Source organism: Thamnophis sirtalis, unplaced genomic scaffold (genome assembly GCF_051295495.1).
Source record: "Thamnophis sirtalis isolate CommonGarterSnake01/CBP01778 unplaced genomic scaffold, rThaSir2_p1.2 scaffold_5, whole genome shotgun sequence".
Classification (NCBI taxonomy): domain Eukaryota; kingdom Metazoa; phylum Chordata; class Lepidosauria; order Squamata; family Natricidae; genus Thamnophis; species Thamnophis sirtalis.
In genome coordinates this window covers 126,158,386-126,174,200 of record NW_028261385.1, presented here as the reverse complement: position 1 = coordinate 126,174,200, position 15,815 = coordinate 126,158,386, and the positions used below count along the sequence as shown (strand labels likewise).

At 37.3% G+C, this 15,815-nt stretch overlaps 1 protein-coding gene across 1 annotated transcript in view; it reads right to left on the bottom strand.

The window, feature by feature from the left end:
- The window catches only part of SEL1L2 (SEL1L2 adaptor subunit of SYVN1 ubiquitin ligase), a 46,334-nt gene that overhangs the window by 12,102 nt on the left and 18,417 nt on the right, over positions 1-15,815 (bottom strand). Inside the window, exons 4-13 of the mRNA XM_087716845.1 lie at positions 12,438-12,519; positions 9,351-9,513; positions 6,513-6,566; positions 6,363-6,422; positions 6,198-6,279; positions 3,603-3,757; positions 2,600-2,656; positions 1,592-1,660; positions 1,318-1,395; positions 224-286 (exon numbers count right to left, since the gene is read on the bottom strand). Of these exons, the coding sequence (XP_087572971.1) occupies positions 224-286; positions 1,318-1,395; positions 1,592-1,660; positions 2,600-2,656; positions 3,603-3,757; positions 6,198-6,279; positions 6,363-6,422; positions 6,513-6,566; positions 9,351-9,513; positions 12,438-12,519 (863 nt within the window). The remainder of the gene's footprint in view (positions 1-223; positions 287-1,317; positions 1,396-1,591; positions 1,661-2,599; positions 2,657-3,602; positions 3,758-6,197; positions 6,280-6,362; positions 6,423-6,512; positions 6,567-9,350; positions 9,514-12,437; positions 12,520-15,815) is intronic.

Below are 15,815 nucleotides of genomic sequence, written 5' to 3'. Positions count from 1 at the left end.
TTCTCAAGTTTTGTATTGCTCTATCAATGCCTCAACAACTATTTAATGCTAAATTATTAGAAAACGGAGTATAACAGGATCCAGTCTTATATTCAAAGTCTGCAGATGTTGACTGTTTTTGAACTCTTATGAGATGTTACCCTACATTAGATTGAACTTTTTTCCATGATTTTACTCATTAATATGAAGGATATGAAAGAGGCCTAATGAAATTAAGACTTACCAGTGGGACACCTTTACCTTTTAAATAAAGGATACCAAGCCCCCAGAGTCCAACAGAATTACCCTAAATAATAGGAGAGATAGCCTCATTTAGACATAGGATAATCTTCATCAATAAAATTGACAGAAGTACTAAGTGATTGTTCATAGTTCTACCTTCCACAATATTTGCCTTGATGAATATGAGCTGGAACCTCCCTAGAGCTCCTTTTGTGGCAGTGAAGTGGCAGTAATGTCCAAAGTACAAACTCTATTCAGAAGGTCTATGACTAAGACCATAGTGCAATAAAGAGGTAGCCAACCAATCTTGAGTGACAAGATACAAAGAATCTGCTCCTTTCCTATATGCATGCAATGTAATAAAGCACATGCATATGTAAAAGTGGCAGAGTTTGCTCTAGGATGTCACAACGCTCGTTTTATTGTTTGTCTCCACTTGCCTCTGAGGTAGTACCCATGGTGTAACATTTGCTATGTTTATTATAACAGGAAGCACATAACTAATAACTGCAGGAGAAACAAGAGGAATTGAAAAGGCCCTTAAAAAAACAAAGTGCCATGTCCTGTCCATTTTCCTAACCTCCTCCAGAAAAAAAAGAAACTACAATGACAGGGTGTCCCACTTCTGTCACTTAAAAAGCAGAATTTATTGATGTTTTCTAATTTCTCAACTTTTACATTGATCCAATTCCTTTAGCTACCTGTGATCTTCTTAAGACCATGTTTCCTTCTGACACTAAACTTTATTCTGTTTCATACAAATTCCTCCGTATGGGTTTTCAATTAATTTTTGCCCATCATAAGTTAAATAAACTATTTTTCTTTTACATTTCTGGCCCAATGGCATCAGATTTAATCTCAGTATTATTTTTATCCATATATATTATATATGTCCAATAGGATTATTGGTATGGTATTATATAAGTTCACCTGGGTGCTAGTAGTGTCATTGTAGAAGTGCTACCATCACATACACTTTCATATTTCTCCTTCTTTCTCTGCAAGACTCCCTAGCTAAATTAAATGAGCATTTTTGCAAGTTCCTGGAAATCCATGCAGTCCAAGCAATTTTTTAAAAAAAAATTACTACCTTACCTTATCTGCTGCCATGGTGAAGAACTTCAAAGCCGTAATATTACTCTGAGTCACAACAGTACTTCCTTTTAAATACATCTGCATATATTAAAAGAACACAATTTAGCTGATGGATATATAATACCTTAGCAGAAATTCCCAAAGAAGCTATTATGCCCTGTTCCTTCCCACCCTCCCCCAATTTTCTGTATTTTGTAGCTGACCTAGTTTTATTTATAGGAAGGAATAGAAAATAATATGAGCCCAAACTCATCTCAGGAAACAAAATATGTACCTTTCCAATGAACGCCATCCCATATGCATTCCCTGCATTTGCTGCTTTTAGGAAGTAGTACAAAGCTTTCTGATGAAAAACAGCAAGGAAAAGTTAGCATTTCTATAACAATGTTCTTTCTAATTTGAGCCACATCCATCATCGGACATTGGTGATCATGTTGGCAATCCTATTTTTGGCAACAGCCTCATGAAAAAGTGCAGCCGATTTTTGTCCAAACTAGTCTCTTAGGTTTTGAAGAATACTTTCATATACAAAGAGAGAGAAAAATGGGGAAAATGAGAAATTAAAAGTAAAAATTAAAAAAAAATTCTTGGAAACAATGTATCTTCTGTGGCAGTAGTTTCTGATTGAAATGGATTTGAATAGAAGTAGTTTTTAATTATTTATCAAAAAGTATTGCAATCCCACAGTGATTCTAAAACTGACAATAATGCAATAGTTTCATATGCTGCTAATGCACCTAGGTCTGTTTGTGAAATTAAGAAAGTTGGGGTTTGGAGTTGTTGTTTTTTCCCCTCTCCCAATTTTAGGAAATCCCGTTTCCTTTTGAAAAATACAACTTGAAACACGATAGGAAAATAAAAGCTCAATGTTTCCTACTGTAGTATTTAAATCTGAGGTGGGATCCAAAAGAGAAGCCAAGGTTTATTCTTCTCAGATAATGCTGATGAAATTCCCACATTGCCATCCTTTCTCATGTTGCTATTACTTTGTTTGAAAAAAAATGTGGCATCAACCTTTTCAAATGCATTTGGTACATACAAGAATTTAAAAAGGAAACAGAACCTTAAAAGAATCTGTATACATACTTGCTGCATTCCAACTACCACCCATTTAAAATGTTTAGCCAGGATAGCCTTTAGATGGGAATTCTTGGAGTTTTAATCTAACATTAGGATATTGGGATTTAAAAAGGATGGTTTTAAACATACTGAAAATTGAGAATGTGCACATTAATGAATGTTAATGGAACAGCATTCATCCCTGAAATCTGAATATACATACAGCATGATCTTTTTCTAGTCCTCTTCTTCCCACAAGATGCAGCTGTCCAAGATATATCTGGGAAAAATGAATTGTTGGTATGCAAAGTGAATGAATTATACATAATGGCCAAAGAATAAGACCTTGGAGAACTATATGGAAATGTGGAATCTGTATAGCAATTATAGCCTGCAATTATACTAAGTCATCTCTTCATGGGTCATTATCTTGTAAAGTTTGATGGGCTTTATATAGTCCAATGACATTATGAGCTACATCAATAGAAATGCTTACACCAGAAAAAAAATATCTATAATGGACAGATCACAGAAAGGATCAGGTTAAATATGATCCACAAAGATGCAAATATCACTTCAGACAAGACAACCAAACAGATATTTACAATCAGGATATGATTCTGGAATAAATGGAGTAGCCATCATAACTAGCATATGAGTGCTAAAAACAATGTCTAGATACAAGCCTTAGTATTATTGACAGAGGTAACAGTGCAATGACAAATATTGACAAGTAGTAGCAGTGATAGTGAATCTCCTTGAAATATTCCTCTCTGATATTAATCTCTCCCAGTCTCTCACGATTGACCTGCAACTTGTAGGTCCGTGCAATCTTCTTGCAGCAATTATCTAGGTGATGTCTGTTTCTTCAGCTTCTTTGCATAGTCTGCACTTTCTGTCTTCTTAATTCTGCCTTGTATAAATTTTTATTATTATTATTTGTTGTTGATCTATCTATCTATCCATCCATCCATCCTCTATCTATCTATCATCTATCTATCTATCTATCTATCTATCTATCTATCTATCTATCTATCTATCTATCTATCTATCTATCTACCTACCTACCTACCTACCTACCTACCTACCTACCTACCTACCTACCTATCTTATTGTATTGTAGAAACCCAGACCATTAGATTACTCGTATTTCATGAATTCAGAAAGTGGGTTAATTCTTATGTGAAGCAAGTCAAGGAGGAAGAAATTTAGGAAATTTCTCTTACCTGTATTCGTGTGTTTCCTCTTTCAGCCAAAAACTTAAAGTATTGATGTAAATCCCAGTCCAAGAATTTTTCATTGATACTCAGATTTTCTGGCCTTTCCATCAGTCTCACTCTTTCAACTGGTATGTCTTCATTTTTTTCTAATTTGTTAGCTACTATTGATAACAATAACAATAACTTACATTATCAAAACAGCTACTGTAGTTTGTAAGATATAAACACTACAAAATCATCCTTCAGGGGACAGAGAAAATGAAAAACTGTTACAGATTTAGTAAAACAAATGGAAGAGGAAAAAAATGGACAACACTGGAAATCAGGTGCTTTCTTATCAGTTTCAATACAAAAGATGCAGTGGAAGACATCACACATTTAATTCCAACTAGATTAGCACAAATAACCTATAATTATTCATCAAAATGTTGGATGGGTTACAATCAGAAAAGAACATGTGATGGACAATGAAAGGGGATGTCATATTGGAAAACAATATTCAAACAATTATAACTAAACCAAAAGTAGAATACATGCCAGAGTTACATAATTTTGAGGGTCGTAATTTATTTTAAAGTAAACAAAAATGTCCAGAGTTTCTTGATAGTGAGATGGGAAAGAAAGAAAGAAAGAAAGAAAGAAAGAAAGAAAGAAAGAAAGAAAGAAGGAAGGAAAGAAGGAAGGAAGGAGGAAGGAAGGAAAGAAGGAAGGAAGGAATTATATTCTTGTATCCTGCCTGCAAAATTGAGAATTTCTGAATAATGTATCATTGGATAATTGATGTGCAAAAAAAATTTGCTTTTATGGAAAAAGTGACTGATAAAATTTGAATACTGACTACTCAAGGGGATGAATCACATTTTAGTTGAATCTGGAAAGATTATATAAATTAGGATAAGCTCTATTGAAAAATCGAGTGCTATGTATAACCTATGATTAAATATTAATATCTACTTTCTGCTCTGTTATTTTGTATTGTTGACTCTTCCTCCCTTATTTATTTATTTGAATTTATTGCAGAATATGAAAACAGCATGGAAAATATAATATATTTAAAATAGTAAAAATATGTTTTAAAAAAGAAAATGAAAGGTGTATGACCGGAAAATAGGTACTATGATCCTAAGCATTTGCCCACTAGTGCATGTAAGCAAAATGGAATTAAATCAAAATTATCCAGAGTGGATAAAAAAATATCTATTCACATTGAGGGGAAAGGATGATGATGATGACATAACATCATTATATGAAATTCCACGGATGCAATCTTTTTTTTAATATGCTCCAGGTAGCCAAAGGCAAGTGGATCCTTGATATGGAAAAATATTTATCTGTCTTATCTATTAGCATTATTTTACATTGCTTGTCACATACTTTGCACAAGAATTCATATAATAATACAATTTCTATAGTGCTTTTTATGTTTTCTGTTATGGAAATGCTTATATAGACTGACATTCATGTCTCAGTAGAAAAAAAACCCTGTATACAATGGCAGGATTCAAATCAGTTCTCTTTTCCTTTATTCTTTGCTACTTGGCCTGTTACCTTATGTTCTCCATGCAGAGAGTATGCAGTGATCTGGTTCCATGGGAAGAAACCAAGTCTCTTTTTTTCATCTCTAACTTTGAGCAGGTGATAGTTTGGGCTGGCTTTGAGGGTCAGTAGAAAAAGATGAGCTTTTACCCATTAGGGGCCGTGGTGGTGCAATGTTTAGAATGCAGTATTGCAGGCTAATTCTGCTGACTACCGGGGGTTTGATCCTGAAGGTTGACTCAGCATTCCATTCTTCCCAGGTTGGTAAAATGAGGACCTGGATTGTTTGGGGCAATATGCTGACTCTGTAAACCGCTTAGAGAGTGCTGTAAAGCACTGTGAAGCAGTATATAAATCTAAGTACTATTGTTATTTCAGCATCCAGGAGGGGAAGGACCACATCAACAATACACTAGTTAATACAATTTTGATTGGATTATTAGTTCTCAGTTAATGCACTGCTTTCAACAAATGCACACACATTTTTTATTAACTGCTAGATAGTTTGTTGGGCAGAACAGAGTGATCCATCCTTATAATGAGCCCCTCAGGGCTATAATGTTGGGTGTGTCCAGATGTAGAGCCTCAAATTGTAGCCTTTGTTTTGAAGGCAAACCTCATGTTCCTAGACTGTTACCAAAAAAGCAAGGTCATGGGCAGCGGGGTTCATATATCTGAAAATGCTATAATGTGGAGGAAGATTTCTGCTCTCTGCATATTCACAGAACCAAAGAACTCTGTACCAGGAGCTATAAATTATATTTACAGGACAGAAGTTTATGTAAGTATTGGTGTGCACTTAGGAGAATCTTTTTGGTTCTGGGAAAAATGTTTTAACCGTTCTGCTCAAGGGCAGTTCAGAAGTGAGAATCTTTCCATTTTTCCTTGGCACTTATGACTGCCTTTAAATACCATTTTTGTATTCTAAAATAAATGGATCCAATGTTATTTTGAATTTTTTTCCCCCTTTTATATTGTGTAAAGTGGGGGGGGGTTTCCCCATTTTTTTCTGAAAAGGTCTTAAATGACTATACAGTAGATACATTTTAAATCAACAGAACTCACCGAACTTTGCAACTTTCTTATAATTAGTTAATGCTGCTTCACAATTCTTTGGAACATTGATTCCTAACCAGTAACGATAACCCTAAAAAAACAGGGGAAAAAATTATTTTCCTTATTATTTAGGAATTTAGAACCGGAAATAATTGAAATACATGTTTTACAAACCATGATCATCTGAGATATAAGATTTCCTCCAATACTAGCAAATGTGTAATATACCAGTGCCTAAGGAAAAAAATAAATATTATCATGTTAGAAATATATTTTAAATGCCATTTTAGATCAGATTTAACAGACTAGAGCGTTTCCTTTTACCTTTGCCTGATTATATTCCACTCCTATTCCGTATGATGACAAGAATCCTAATGCCTATAGAACCAAGACAGCAACAACAAAAAGTCCTTTTACCAACCAATGTGTTAACAAAATTTGTTACATTAAAATATTAATATGACAAAGTTATTTTGATGTGGTTTTATCAGAATTTCCTGCAATGATTAGCTTTGATTTATTCCCAAGTAAAAAATGAATTGGCATATTTACCTTATCTTACTATGGTTAAATTTAGGGGAAATCTTAGCACAGTAAAACTATTATATTATTTCGACCAAATGCTTCTCCATGCAAGCTATTTTACTATAACAAAGATAACATGAATCAGGCCTCAATTCTGGGGTCCTGAAAACTACATGAAAATCCAAGGCTTTCAAGAAAACTAACAGGATGGCTGCCATCTAGATCTCAGGAGGATATTGTTCAATAGGGCAAGCACATAACAGAGGAACCATGCTTCCTAGGTCCCACTAAATGACATGGCTTCATTGAAGAGATCCAGCGCAAGCTCAGCCTGACACCACTTGGATAGGGCAGCCATGTTGCTTTCCATAGTCCAATCTGTCTATTCAACCACCATGGATGTCAATATCTGGTAAATTTGCAAAATTTGTTTCTCTTGCCTTGTAACAGTGGTGGGATTCCAAATCTTTTCCTACCGGTTCTATGAGTGCGCATGCATGCAACACTCAAAGACTGCCCTTGGTGTCAGCGCTAGTGAGCTGAGCTGTTTTTTAGCTCAGCTGAGGTGCGGCAATCCGCTCTGCAAATCAGCTGAGCTAAACAACAAGGGAATATAGGATAGGGAATGGCAGGGGTGGGAAGGCGGGGCCAGCCAGAGGTGGTATTTGCCAGTTCTCTGAAGTACTCAAGTACTCAAAATTTCTGCTACTGGTTCGCCAGAACCAATCCGAACCAGCTGAATACCACCTCTGAATATGAACTAGACTGTTGTTTCTCCGTGTCATCTAATATTTGTTGATATATGCATAATTCTGTATTTATTTATTTATTGTTTCATGTTTATGTACACATGTATATTGGAGAGCCCTTTAAGAGCTGTATTCAATGAAATTTCATTTTAATGTATGCCGATTAGTGTACATTCAAAGTGATAATAAAGTTATTTATTGTCTAAGTCTACCAATCAAGTTTCCCTTTCCAAACTCTATTATATCCTACAACAGTGATGGTGAACCTTTTTTGGCTCACATGACAAAAGCAGGGGGAGCACAGGGGGGGGGTCATGCATGGGTGTGCCACACCCATAATGCTATGCGCACGACCACAGTGCGCATGCACGCATGACCAGCGCTCCCATTTTTGGCATGCTTTTTTCACCCTCCCCAGGTTCCAGAGACTTTATAGGAGCCTGGGGAGGGTGAAAACAGCCTCCCCCGCCTCCCCCAGAGGCCCACCGGAAGCTTCAGGAGCTTCCCTGAAGCCTCCAGAGCACGAAAAACCAACCCAACAGACAAACCGGAAGTTCGGGAATGGACTTCCAGTTTGCTCATAGGGTTGGTTTTAGCCCTCCCTGAAGCCTCCGGAGGGCGAAAAATGGCCTCAAAAGAAAGCCAAAGTCAGCTGGCCAGCGTGCACATGCCTGCTGGCCAGCTGACAGGGCAAGCCTCATGTGCCCTGACAAATGGCTCTGCAAGCCACAGGTTCACCATCACAGTCCTACAACCACCCTATGGATGGACGACAGCATTCTGGTAAATCATTCACACCAACTCCAACCCTATTAGAAAGCACATTCCCAGATGATTCTTAAATCCAAATGTTAACCTTATTAAAATCCACCCTTGTTAAGTTGACCATAACTTCACTACAATTTTTCTTTACTGTTGTTACTACTAACCCTTGCAGCAATGGCTATCACATTCTAAACATTCTATCACGGTCTCTTCACTCCTCCACTGCCAATCCTACTACACAATTGCTACTTGAGCCGAGGTGGCGCAGTGGTTAGAGTGCAGTATTGCAGCCACTTCAGCTGACTGTTAGCTGCAGTTCGGCGGTTCAAATCTCACCAGCTCAAGGTTGACTCAGCCTTCCATCCTTCCGAGGTGGGTGAAATGAGGACCCAGACTGTGGGGGCAATATGCTGACTCTGTAAACCGCTTAGAGAGGGCTGAAAGCCCTATGAAGCGGTATATAAGTCTAACTGCTATTGCTATTGCTACTACTCCACCTGTGTGTCATTCCTTGCCAACACTCCAATGACATTTCCAGCAATGCCTGGTCATTGCTGCTGCCACTCTAAACCCTTTAGCAATGGTTACTACTGTAGCAGAGTTGTTGTCACCACAATCATTGCTCCAGATTGAAAGCTCCACTCCTCACACAACTGTCTGCAGGTCAAAGAACTCTCTCCTGTGGCTGTACTGCTTTTGTAGTCTTACCAAAATAGTAGTTTTCCAGGTCAACTCTACTTTCCAGTTTTCTCCAACCCTGTATCTGCTACCATTCAAACTCCATCTCTCTCAACTTTATGCAATTTGAATTATATTCCTTCTCCAGCCCTCTAATCTCACTGAATCATCTCTGATATCATTGGGGGGGGGGAGGAATGTAAACCTGGCTTTTAACATTTTTATAAATGTATATTTAGCTTGGGGAAATAAATTTGTGGGTATATTTTATGCATATATGCAACCACCCTTGTAAAATTAGTCAACTGAATTCATTATTTACTTACCACCTAGTTGAGATCTCTTTGTTCCAAGTGCATACATTTATTCCTTTTCAATTATTTATTATTCATTTTAAACAGACTACTAATTATTTAAAGCTGCAGTTAATTAAAGAACCACATACAGTCTGGCTTCTATGGGACCCTTCTTTGGCTAAAAGCTTGTACAGTGATACAGCTGCTTTTACATTTTGGGGACCATTATATCCAAAGAGCATATCAGCTGCCAGTCGTTCCATAACTTTTTGGCTTTGTTTTTCTGCTGCCTCAAGACGACGTTGGTGGTTTCTGGTTCAAAATAGATGTATTTCAGATTTAATCAGTCATGTTTACTCATATATATATATATATATTTAAAGTCATATTTATCAGCACAAACACAACACAACACAACACACACACACACACACACATATAAATATGAAAAAGTAGCTGCAACGTGAAGTTCCTACCTCTTGATGTGTACTAACTAGGTCAATTAAAAACTGTATTGGCTCATTTAGAATTTGATGATAGTCAACTTTGTGTACAATGAGCCATTTTGACCACTGAGGAAAAGGCAACAAACAGGTGTAGGGAAGTCAGGGGTGGGATTCAGCTGGTTTGGTCTGGTTTGGGTGAACCACATTTTAATTTTAATCTGATTTGCCAAACCGGTAGTTACAAGAGCTCGCCCACTCCTCCCCTCCCAGAAATGGGCGCGTTTCTGGTCTCTGGAGGGCCTCCGGATCCCAGGGGAGGCCGTTTTTGCCCTTCTGGAGGCTCAAGGATTCTCCTGGAGCCGCTGCCATAGTGCAGGAAGCCAACTAGGCCATGCCCCATGGCCATGCCCACCCAGCAACTGGGCAGAGAAATGGCAGAGAATCCCACCCCGCAGGGAAGTGTTTTCATCTCAGCAGTCCCTAGGTCTGTTTCTACCAGTGACGTGCGGTGAGGTTTATGGCTGATGAGGCAAAAAGAAAGAAAGTGGCTTTTGGCTGCCCCGGCACTATGTCCGACATAGAGGCGTCCCACCTGTATGTTGGACATAGCGCCGGGGCGGCCAAAAGCCGCTTTCTTGAAAGAAAGAAAGTGCCAGCCTGCCAGCAGATGCGGGTAAAAGACCCGCCTCTGCTGGTGGGCTGCCCCGACACAGAGAAAGAAAGCTGGCAGGTTGCCCTCCCTGCCTCTCCTACCCCCTTCCTTCTGTGTGAAGAAACAAAAACACGCGCACACACACACACACAAATTACTCACAATTACTTACAAATGACATTAATTTTTAATTCCTCCCCCTCCCTCCGACCCACATACCTTTTCCTGCTGTTTCACAATCACAGAGGATTTCAACTCTGCTCTTGCCTGCCATCATGAAAATGTAAAAATATAAAAGGAAAAAGGCAAGAGCTGCTGAGGTCAGGCTGGGTTAGCTGCTGCCAGAGTCCCCAATGGATGACTCTGCTTAACTGTTTTAAAAAGCCTCAAAAAAAAAACGCCCTCTATAGGAGGAGGCAAGAGAACCACATGCCTCATCTACATAAGGACTTTTTTGGCTTTTAACCCTTGCTTAACTCTGCTTGAGTGATCATAAAGTCAGACTAAATGAGGCACGTGGTTCTCCTGCCTCCTCCTGTAGAGGGCACTTTTTAGAGGCTTTTTTTAAACAGTTGAGCACTAAGCAGAGTCATCCACTGTGACTCTGGAAGCAACCACCTAAGCCTTTTTCCTTTTACATTTTTTTTCTTTTCATGATGACAGTGCTGAGGCTCTGCCTCCCCTGACTGCATGTCACTGGTTTCTACCTGGTTTATTATTAATTAGATAAATCTGTATTTAAGAGGCAAAGGAAATTTGCCCTGTCTGTCTGTCTCTCATACTTCCATCTCTTTAAGAGGTAAATTGGATAGAAGCAAGTTTATGAACGTTTTGTTCAAAATTTTCCGCCTTCATATATTTTTTTAAATTTATCTTTACTCCAATTGTAATCATTGATAGCTGATCTAACCCATATTTGACATTTGAAAGATCTTTTATTAGGCAAAAAACAAATAAGGGAAGGGAAAACGCCATCCTTCCCTTATTTGTTTACAGATAACGCCATCCTTCCCTTATTTGTAAACAAATAAGGGAAGGATGGCGTTTTCTGTTTCCCTCCCCTCCCAATTTTTATCTCTCTTCAAGATGTAATTTAGAATCAGTGAGGCTTTCTAATTCTATATATTTCTTAATTAATCTACCACTTACTTCAAATTAAAGAATGTCAATTAGCATTCATTGATAGTTCAGTTAATCCTTTACTCTGCATCCAAAGTGATCTTATTATGAACATTTCACCTTTAATTAACATGGTCTGGTATTTAATTACTCGGTATCTGTTTTGGTTCAGAGCACATCTTCTAATCAAAGCTGCTGCTGAATTCAGCTATCCAACACTTGACTACTTTTGTGTGCATATATCTATATAGTACATACTTATATGGATCCAATGTGTTTGCAAGCACACTATTTTAGAAATGTAAATTTGTCCCATGGTCCGCCTATGATTTCTCCATATCATTGATATATCCCAAAGAGGAATAAACAGGTGGCCTGTGTATTGTCTAGATTCTCCCTTGCCACTATATAATAATTCTTCATCCATTGCAAACTCCCTTCTCCCTTATATTCACCAAAGTGTGAACCTGAGGCACTTCTAGAAATCCTGCAAATAGTGTGAATGTTTGGAAATTAACTCTCCATCTCACATTTTAAACAGAGATTTAATTAATTGGATTTTTGCATCAAAAGGCAAAACAAGAACTTGGTCAGATTGTCCCAATCCATAAAATTTTGCAGGTATAGTTCTTCTTCTGCCTACTAATTCATTTGACCAAAGTATCAGATTTATTCGTATAATGGTTCTATATAGGCATTCTTGAGAAATTTATCTAGACGATTTCCCAAAGCTGACCCCACTTTCATCTTTTGCCGCTGAATTTGTGGCAAAAGTCCCACTGAACTAAAATAATTTATTATTTAAAATAATTTATTACAGTTAAATTAATTGATTATTTAATAACATTAAATAATGTATTATTATTCATTCATTTCAATAATTTCTTGCTTGTGGAAATAGGCAGTGAAGAGTGCACATTTTAGAATTAATAAGTGGTCCTTTTAATAATCAATGGTGTGCCATATTTCCTACTGATATATATTTGCTCTGCCATCAAAACAAATGAATGGATACTTACTGTTCCTTGTCTTTGTCATTTTTCAAATGCCTCAGTATTTTCTGGCTACTCTGAGAAATACTCTTCTTTCTTCCAACCTCCTCTTTTATTAGAAATTTGACCAGAAAAGAATTAAAATGAAATCAGATTTAGAACAAATGTCATTTTGGTCATCATTAGCAATCTCTCTTGTGTTTGGCATCTGAATGAGTGTTTATCTGTGAGTATTTAATGACCCTATTCCAATGAAGGCTAGAATGGAATTGAAATACAGGTTTCAAGTAAAATTTGCACATTAATTGAGACATATTTCAAATGTGATGCATTCAGCACAAGGCAGTTTGTGCTTACAATAGATAGCTTGCACTGCAGAACCCCATGAAATATTTATAAAGATCTTTTCCTGAAAACCCCAGTCTTTTAATCTACCTACTCAGAGGTTAACACTCTCTGAAGCTGTAATAACAGGAAGCAGTTCTACTGTCCAGTTTCTGTAATTTCTCATTAATCTTACAACTTATTTGCCCTGTCATTTTTTTGCAACTCCTCACCACAGTGTGGTCATGCCCTCTCCTTTGGATACATGTCCCCTTTTACAAATGTTGTTTGTCACAGAGTCTCTCTCAGAAGCATGGACCTCCGTTATTTCCCCTCGGTGAACTAAATTTAGCTTGGTAATTCTTCTTATTCTTCTGGGGCCTATTTTCCTCTCCACATCTGCTAAGCTTTCACTCTCTAACAGCCAAAAAAGATATGACACAATAGAGTTATGATCAAATTCCCCCAACTTTGCTTCCTTCTCTTTTCTTAGATACATAAAGCAGCTGCAGTTACGAAAACTTCAAATTTATTAGAAGTAATCTAGGGGATGGAATATGTGTATATTGCCTATTTACTACCCTGACTTAATCTCGGACTGAGTCAGAGCTGAAGAAACTTCTTGAATGAGAAGTGAAATGTCTTCAAAGAAAAACAAGAAAGTCTACTTGCCTCTGGAAAAAGCACCTTTGAGACAACCATGATCTGGATGATTGAGAATCTCTACTGACTTTTAGCTATACAGTTTGGGATGGACACCCTTTGAATGGTGTAGGAATATTAATGGATTCCCATAAAAAAATCAGACTACAGGAACCATTTGTGCTTCACTTTGAAATGCAAACAACATAGATTCATCCTTAAACCCTGCACCGTATTCAATAATGAAGGGACACAGGGCAGAAAACATCCTGCAAAAAGCACAGCTCTACAACACAGACCTTTCAGCAGTTCCAAGAAGGCTCCACACCCATTTGCACTACACAGGTGACCCCAAGGACACAGATAAACCTCCAAGTGGCCTCAACAACTCTCTAAAATAATGCAAATAACCAGCTCTCTGTAAGGAATATAAATCCTTCCATTGTCCTCCATCCAGTCAGAGCTGAAGAAGCTTCTTGGATGGGAAGCAAAACACCTTCAAAGAAAAACAAAAAAGCCCAGTTGCCTCTGAAAAAAGCACCATTGAGACAACCACGACCTGGATGACTGAGAAGTTCCGTAGATATTGAGAGCCAACTGTTTCTCATTAGGAAGAGAAGTTAAAATGTGTGCATTATTGTAATAATAGACCTCTCTGGTCTCAGGCTCTTTATGCCTGATCTTGATCCTTATATTATGACAAACTTCTAAAGAGTCACATATAATCAGAGGAGTAAGATTCACAGATATTTTCATTAATCAAGTTTAATCCTGAGAAAAGAGAGAGTGAGATAAAAAGTATTGGAAAATGAATAGGCAAAACTCCAGTCCCCTTTTACACTGAACAACAAAGATTTTGCTTCCTGAACACTTTTCGATGTATCTTAACAGATTTTGGGCTTGTAATCTTGAAAATAACCTTTAATTTAACCAATCATATACCATTTATAGAAATTGTCTGGGTTTTTTTGCACAATGGCAATTTACATCCTTCAGTGTCTGTTGACTATGCTGCACATATGAAAGGAATATACAAAAACATGGAACTGTTAGTGAAGCAAATCCAGCACACCGAGTATAACTGGAATATCTGGTGGTGACCTAGCGGTAGTCCTTGACTTACAACAGTTCATTTAGTGACCATTCAAAGTTTCAATGCCGCTGAAAATAAATGACTTTTAACCGCTTTTCACATTTACGATCATTGCAATATCCCCATGGTCACATGATCAAAATTCAGACACTTGGCAAATGATTCATATTTATGACAGTTGCAGGGATCATATGATCACCTTTTGCAACCTTCTAACAATCAAATGGGGAAGCCAGTTTCAATTAGCAAATGTGTTGCTAACTTAACAACTGCAGGGATTCACTTAACAATTGTGGCAAAAAAGCTTGCAAAATGTGGCAAAACTCACTTTGTCTTGCTTAGCAGCAGAAATTTTGGGATCAATTGTGGTCATAAGTCGAGGTCCATCTGTACCAAGTATTGATGTTTTATGTGTGAATGGAACAACTTGGGCAAGAGAGCTACCTTGCATTAAAAATAAGTGGCCATTCTGAAAGAATTGGGTTCTAGGGGGAAAAAATGTGGCACATGAACCATTTGTTGCCTCAACAAAAATAATTTTGCTTCTGTTGCACATAATCAGATTGATGATTTTTTTTGTAAACGCGATGAACAATGAAGAAGGTGTTCTAACTGATGCCAAGATTAAGGAAGGCTTTTTGATTGGTCAACAGATCAGATGCATCATCAATGATAAGTGGTTCAAAGATCTGTTAGTGAGATCAGAGAAAATCACCTGGAAAACATTCAAGGACATCATTGAGAATTTTCTTGGCAATTACGGAGCATGAAACTACTGGTACATTCAGCTAGTTGAAAAAATTCTTACAGCATACAAGACCATGAAACACAACATGTCACTAAAGATTCATTTTCTGCTGTCACATTTGTACTTCTTTCCTGAAAATCTAAGTGTAGTCAATGTCAAATATGATGAAAGTTTTCCCCAGGACATTGCCACAATAGAAAAATGGTATCAGGCCAACTGTAATTCATCAATGCTGGCTGTCTATTATTGGACGCTGTAGTGAGAGGCATCAGAAACTGACTACAAATGAAAATGAGCAGCAAAACACTTTTGTCCCTGTTGAATTCATGTGACATGTCAGATACATTAGACAATTAAATACATTAAAAAGTCATTAAAGTGCATTTCATATTTCTCAAGATTCCTACATGATATATTAGTCATATTGAAATTATATTTGTGTTCAGTTTGAAAGGGTCTATCATAATCACCAAAAGTTTTTCAGGAAGCAAAACTTTGGGGGGAAAAATATTGTCCAGTATTATCCATAAATTCAAAGAGATTCTCTGTTAATTGCTTGAACTTCTTCATTAGGTTGTTTAACTGAAAGGCTAATGCT